The sequence below is a fragment of the Dama dama genome, chromosome 11 (assembly GCF_033118175.1).
Source record: "Dama dama isolate Ldn47 chromosome 11, ASM3311817v1, whole genome shotgun sequence".
NCBI lineage: Eukaryota > Metazoa > Chordata > Mammalia > Artiodactyla > Cervidae > Dama > Dama dama.
Genome location: NC_083691.1, coordinates 48,346,618 through 48,353,971, shown reverse-complemented (window position 1 = coordinate 48,353,971; position 7,354 = coordinate 48,346,618). Strand labels below are relative to the sequence as shown.

The 7,354-nt window shown below is 40.0% G+C and overlaps 1 protein-coding gene across 2 annotated transcripts; it reads right to left on the bottom strand.

Moving 5' to 3' along the window:
• Window positions 1–469: 469 nt before the first annotated feature.
• LOC133065524 (lithostathine) lies at window positions 470–2,668 on the bottom strand. 2 transcript variants are annotated; one of them, XM_061156257.1, is made up of 5 exons: window positions 2,565–2,668; window positions 1,907–2,025; window positions 1,557–1,694; window positions 823–949; window positions 470–537 (listed from the first exon to the last, which is right to left on the bottom strand). In XM_061156257.1, exons 1-5 carry the CDS (start codon window positions 2,647–2,649, stop codon window positions 470–472), a joined length of 537 nt encoding a protein of 178 aa, XP_061012240.1. In that variant the 5' UTR covers window positions 2,650–2,668. The 2 variants fall into 2 exon arrangements, with proteins under 2 accessions (XP_061012240.1, XP_061012241.1); XM_061156258.1 differs by lacking the exon at window positions 1,557–1,694.
• Window positions 2,669–7,354: the final 4,686 nt, after the last annotated feature.

Sequence of the window (7,354 nt, the reverse complement as noted above, 5' to 3'; positions counted from 1 at the left end):
AGAAATATGTCTTGGAGGAATGTGTGAGCAGTACTGTGAATGGAAGAGCGATGTCTTTATGTATCTACAGCCCACATGCTACAGAAGTAATGGTGATGTACTTAACCACAAATACACAAATATGTATATATGGTTATTTCCCCAGGAACCTGGGTGAAATGAGGCAGAGACTGACCAAAAATTCTTGACCTCCCACTTCATCTTTCTCAATTTGTCTATGAGAACGAGGCAGAGAAGACAGGCAATTGAAGACTAAAATTTTTATTGTGAACTTTGCAGGGTCAGGTTAGGGAACACACAAAAGAGCCTGAATTGAGTCTGGGGAGGAGGGAAGGTCAGAATGAGGTGGTTGGGTTGGGGGTGTGAGGAGAATATCCCCTTCCATTGTGGGTCTTAATTCCTAGTTCCAAGTTCATAATGAGTTGCACACCAGTTGCACACCAGTCAGGCTGCTGACTTCTCATCTGATCTAGTCCTTGAACTTGCAGACATAGGGTAATTTCAAATAACAGTTATGATCTATCCACTTGAGATATCCTGGAGAGACAGAAGAGCTCAAGTCAGTGGGGCTGGTGGAGCTTGAGAACCCAATGGAGAGGAATCCCAGATTCTGCTTTAGGCTTCAAAGGCCCTCCCTCATCTTCACCAGTCTCCCACTCCCTGGGAAGAGGACCAAAAGAAAGAAGAGATGAGAAGGAATGGGAGAAGACAAGCCAATATTATAGTTCCAGCCCAGGAGGATTCTCTGAGAAGATCAGACCCAGAAATGGCAGGTGAGGGGATGGAAAAGACTGGACAAAAATGACCTTCTATGTCTCTTACCTGAGCTGCTTGAGAGACTCCCACAGTAGCCAGGGCTTGAGATGGCAGCAGGATCTGTCTCCCAGGCAACATAATTGAGCACGTCAGTGCTAATCCATTCCCATCCGCCAGCATTGGGCTCAGAGCCCTATGGAGCAGAGGACGGAGTTGGGTGAGATAGAAAGGCCTTTAAAATTCTCCTGGCCTGATGCTGTCTGTTGGAACGATAGATTCCCCTCCCCAGCATCATGGAATTAACTCTGCTGTTCAAGATGAGGCCCCACAGCTCTCCTCTGGGAAACTCTCCCTAACTCTATTGGCTAATTTCATAGCCAATAATCACAAAGATCAATTAAATGTCTCAGAGGAACATGGCCCTATCTGAACTATACTCGGGATGCATTTATGTTTACCCTCTGAACCTCCAAGATAGTGTCTGTTTTATAAAAGGGAAAACTGCATCAATCCTAAATCTTCATTGACGTGATAAGCACAGCATGTGCGGACTCAGGCAAGCACAATGAACTGAATTACAAGGTATGCTGTGTGAACTGTGTAAAAGCTTGACAAAAGGCAGATTAACTTTAGCTGGGGACTAGGGACCTGCCCAGGACTAAAGTCTCTCACTTTCCCTAGTTACCCTGTGAGCTCCAGGGATCTCTCAGGTATTTTCTGGGCTGGCAAAAGGGAACAAAGAGGGACCTGGGTGGCCACGGCACCTTTGGAAGTAACAGATCAGAGAGATGTAAGTGTACCTCTGTGGGGTCATAGAGCCCAATCCAGACGTCTGATTGGGTATTCAAGTTGTTCTTAACCAAGGAGGCCACGAAGGAGTCCTCAGCCCCATTGAGCAGAGACACAAGATGTCCTGAGGGCCTCTTCTGGCAGGCAATCTGTGTGGGGAAGGGGAATACACAGGAGGAGCTTGAGACACCACTAGGGGAAGGGGAAGGGCCAATGCAGGTGAGAAGGGGTATGTTTGCAAAACATGAGCTTTTCATACTCATCCTCAGGAAACTCTTGAGAATGGAGACCCCCTGGTCCCCAAACTCAGCCTCTGATTTGTTTCTGCTTATCTCCCCTAACTGCAGATCCCAACACTCACATCTGCATCCATCCAGGTTTTGGGTGTTTTAAACAAGGCATAGCAGTAAGATCTATAGGCCATGGAACCTGTGGGACAGCTGATCCGTGCAGAGGGCAGTTCCTTTTGGGAATTTTCCCCTAGAGAGGAAGAAATAAGGGAGAGGAATGGGGTGAAATGGAGAGAGGGGATTGGAGGGGGAAGATGACCTTGGGGAATATTTATGAGTTCAGGGCTTGGGGTGGTGATACCAAACTTCTGACTGCCTCTCACCATTGCCAACACTCCAGGATTTTTTATAAATCATGAACTAGACCTACTAATTGGATGATGATCTCTCTTCTTTTTATTCACTGTCTTTATTCAAAAGTCCAGTCCTTCTTCTCCTCTGAGTTGATCAATCATTTTCCTTCTACTCATCTCGTTAATGACACTCTACACTTTCCTCCTTCATCTATGCACATAAATTACTGAGAAAATAGAAATCACCTCATCCCACTGTTACTGAACCATTGCGGTGCTTCCCACCACTGGTTACCTGAAGGACGGAGTGATGACTCAGGAATCCAGGCAGTGGTGTGGGGATATCCCATTACCAGGGGAGGCACAGGAGCTTTCCTCCTCTTCTTGGCCCTGAGCAGACACTGCGAACCCAGTGCTAGAGGCAGAGAAATCTCACCTTGGACCTGAGACAGGAGCATCAGGCAGGAGAGCAGCATCCAGGACAGTCTGGGGAGGCCCAGGGAAGGCAGCATTGTGTCCATGAGGTGTGGAGGCAGCTAGAGAACTAAAGGGAGGGTGGTCAGAGAGAAGGCATGAGAGATCCCCTGCTGTACCTCTTGTCTTTTCCTCCATCTAGTCCCCAAGGAATAAATCCATCTTGGTGGCATCCCTCCCCTTCCATGGTGCTGGAAAAAGATTAGAAAATCTACACACCCTAGTGCACCTGAGATCTCCAAGTCTGGCTTCCCCTGGTCTCAGAGCTCCCATGTTCTCTGAGGATAAGGATCCTTGTACACCTTCCCTGAAATGTGCAAGGTGAAATCCCTGTCACTGGTCTCATCTAGTCTCGGCTCCCACTTACCTCTCTTGCAGGGATCTGCACTGGCTTGTCAGGGCAGAAAAGATTGGGCTTTTATAAGAAGGTTTGAGGGAGGGGCACTGAAATGAATAAGGGGGAAAAGGAGCCAGGACAGGGCTCAGGGGGACGTGTCTGGCTTTGATTTGTGGAGATTTCCACCACAGGCAGGAGATCCTTCCAAAGGCTGGGAATTGTCACAGCTGTTGCTTCTTTTTCTTCATCAGACCAGTAATTTCTCAGAAACAGGTGATGTTTGTGCTTTTTTCATCCTTGCCCAGTTATCTTGGTCTGAAAAACTTACAGGAATGAAGGAAACCTGGTGGCATGAATTCTGATGTTTAATAGTTTAGAAAGTATGTGACATTGGAGAGTTCAATCTGCCAAGAACTGACTCTTGTTGGCATATATATGAGTTTCATTAATCCTTGTCTTTTAAGATTAAAGAAAAACAAATTATGAAGTAAAAGTTGGGGGAGTATGACTTTGAAAAAAATTATTTGAACTAATCAGTCTTTGTGGGGATCACAACAAACTGGAAAATTCGTAAAGAGATGGGAGTACCAGACCACCTTATCTATCTCCCAAGAAACTTATATGCAGGTCAAGAAGCAACAATTAGAACCCAACATGGAGCAATGGGCTGGTTCAAAATTGGGAAAGGAATATGTCAAGACTGTATGTTGTCACCCTGCTTATTTAACTTCTGTGTAAAGTAAGTACATCGTGTGAAATGCCAGACTGGATGAATCACAAACTGGAATCAAGATTGCCAGGAGAAATAACAATAACCTCTGATATGCAGATAAGACCACTTTAATAAAAGAAAGTGAAGAGGAAATAAAGAGCTTCTTGATGAACATAAAAGAGGAGAGTGAAAAAGCTGGCTTAAAGACAGTGTTCAGAAAACAAATACAATGGTATCTTGTCCCATCATTTCATGGCAAATAGATGGGGAAAGAACGGGAACTGTGGCAGATTTTATTTTCTTGGGCTCCAAAGTCACTGAGGACAATGATTACAGCCATAAAATTAAAAGATGCTTCCTCCTTGAAATGAAAGTTATGAAAAACCTAGACAGTATGTTAAAAAGAAGAGACATAACTTTGCTGACAAAAGTCTGTCCATCTAGTCAAAGCTATGGTTTTTCCTATAGTCATGTATGGAGTGTGAGAGTTGGACCATAAAGAAAGCTGAGTGCTGAAGAAATGATGCTTTCAAACTGTGGTGCTGGAGAAGACTCTTGAGAGTCCCTTGAACAGATCAAACAAGTCAATCCTAAAGGAAATCAACCCCGAATATTCACTGGAAGGACTGATACTGGAGCTGAAGCTCTAGTCCTTTGGCCACCTGATGCAAAGAGCAGACTCATTGAAAAGACTGACACTGGGAAAGATGGAGAGCAAGGGGAGAGGGGAGGCAGAGGATGAGATGGTTGGATTGCATCACCGGCTCAATGTACATGAGTTTGGGGAATCTCAGGGAGAGAGTGAAAGACAGGGAAGCCTGGCGTGCTGTAGACCATGGGTTTGCAAGGAGTTGGACATGACTTAGTGACTTATAAACAACAATAACAATGGGGGAATTTAGTAAGCATGAAGAATGTGAGCTCAATACAGAAATTCTCGTAGAATTGTTATATTCCAACAAAGGTAATTTTAAGAAAGTTACTATTTTAAATAGGAAAAAAAAATAAAATATATAAGAATACATCTGATAATGGTAGTCAAGATCTCGTAACAATTTTTTCAAGCTATAAAGAAGAACTAAATACATGCTGAAATTAATCATGTTTAGAAAGAAAGTTTCAATACCCTCAGGATGTACTCTGTTCCTGTATTGATTAATGGGAGTGCAATTGGAATACTAACAGAATTTTTCTGATAATCTGATAAACTAAAAATTCACAGGAAAAATAAGAATAGTTAACACATTTCTGAAAAAAAAAAAAAAAAACAGTGAAAAATTTTATTTGGCCATGATTCAAAACTTCTTACTATAAAGGAGTACAACTGCAGGGAGAGCAAACTTGAGTAGTCTAATGAAAGAGAGAGCCTAGAAATATACTTATTATAAGTGGAAATAGGAAATCTGGAGGGTCATTGCCGATCAGAAAGTATAAGCTGAAGGATTTGGTTTTAGTGGTTAGCCATGTGGACAGAAATAAATCAAATTCATACCCCTTAAAATATAAAAAATAACAACAACAACCAAAATAAAATCATTCCAGAAGAACTGATGTGAAATGTAAAAACCAGCATTTTAAAACTTTAGAAGAGAAAATTTTAAAAATGTGATTTTGATTTAAGAAAGCATGTGTTAAACAAAAAGCACAAATTATAAAATAAAATATTGCTAAATATCACCTCTTTAAAATAAAAATAAAATAGCAAAGTTAATATGTCAAAAAATAAGTATGCGTTTCACTAAAGAAGCAGCAAAGTGATTAATACATATATGAAAGTATGTCAACCTCATTAGCAATCAATTAAATTAAAATCAAAATGAAATATAATTTCATGCCTACCAGATTGTTGCTGGTGGTAGTGTAAATTGATAGAACCCTTTGGGAAAACTGGAATTTTCTTGCATGCTTAGTTGCTCAGTCATTTTCAACTCTTTGTGATCCCATGGACTGTATCTCACCAGGCTTCTGTCCATGGAGTTTTCCAGGCCAGAATAATGGCGCGGCTTGCCATTTCCTATTCCAGAGGATCTTCTGGACCCAGGGACGGAGCCAGCATCTCTTGAGTCTCCTGCATTGGCATTTTCTTACACCCAGATTATCCACTTTTAGGAATATACAGCTTGCATATAAATGCCAGGTAGAATGTAATACACAGGCTGTTAATAGCATCATTATTTATAATGGCAAAAAAAAAAAAAAGCCAAATGTCCATTAATAGGAAGCTGAATGAATAGTTTGTGGTTTAAATAAGCAAGATATCTGAGTGAAACTGAGTGAACCAGTTACAGGCATCAGCATGGTTTAACCTCAAAGATATATAATAGGTTGAGAAAAAGATATCAAAATATAGAAGATTGCGAGCTGTGTAATTTTGTTGTTTTAAACATCAAAAACAAAAATTAAAAAAAGGATTATGTGTGATTTAGGCATACTTACACATATTAAAATATTTTAAGAGGAAGGAAATGATAAACTCAAAATTCTGAATTGTTACTTCTGAATGAAGGGAGAAGAAAATTGTTGGAACTGGACACAGGAAGCTTTAAGTATATTAGCAGTGTTGTACTTTTAAAATATAGTAGTAGTTTATGTGTAACTTTGTTCTGTATTTTTCAGTCTCCTGTAAATGTGTTACCATAATTTAAAAATTTTAAATTAAATTTAAAAAATGTGTTACTGTAATTTAAAAAATAAAAAAGAAAGAAAAATATAGTAGTTTAATTTTTTAAAATTGTCTTCTCTATAAAATATGTGATATTGAAAATGAAAGAAAATGGAATTAAATAATGTAAGAAGACCAGAAATGATTTTAAATGGTTTTTAAATTATTGGAGTTAGTCCATACAAATCAATCTAAAATGATTGTTGAATTTCAAATAAAGGTTTCATCAAGATATTGGCCAAGTTATAGTCATCTGCAGACTTGAGTGGGGATGGACTATCCACTTCCAAGTTGGTTCGTTAACTTGCTAAATTTGTGCTGGCTCTTGGCAGAAGGCTTCAGTTCCTCAACACTTGTATCTTTACATAGAGTTTCTGGAGGGTCCTTGCAATGTGGTGATTAGCTTCCACCAGCACAAGTGATCCAAGGGACAGAAATGAAAAAGCTGTAATGTCATTTAAAACATAACTTCTGATGTTGCATGTGTTCATTTCTGCAGTGTCTTGTTGGCTTCATGGGTTAGTCCAGTCCCATATGGTATGGGATAATATAAGGGTATAAATACTAGGAGATCATTATGTCTTATCATAGTAGGTTGCCAACCTAGGTGGGACTTGGTACTTTATCAGTCAGAAGTCCTATAAAAGAGGTCTGGTCCTTTCCTTTTTTTTTTTTTTTTCCTTTAGAAGATACTTCTGAATCTATGTTATACAGACCATTTTTATCTGGGAGGAGGAACTTCACTCAATTCCATCCAATATTCCTCAAGCTTCAAATAAACTTGGATGAGAGTGAGAGCAGGAGATATAGTATTTATCTGTGCCAGCTACAGAATCTGATGCCCAAGGACCTGCCTATTCAAAATATTCAGTTATAAACTGAATTTATAACCCCTCTCCTGCTTAAAACCTTTCAATAATTTCTCCATTATCTCTTTTTGTGACTAGCTATTATGGCACAGCAAACTATCCCAATTTAGTGACTTAAAGCACTAACTAATAAGACAATTTATTATTATTTCTCGTGGTTTTGAAAGTTAAC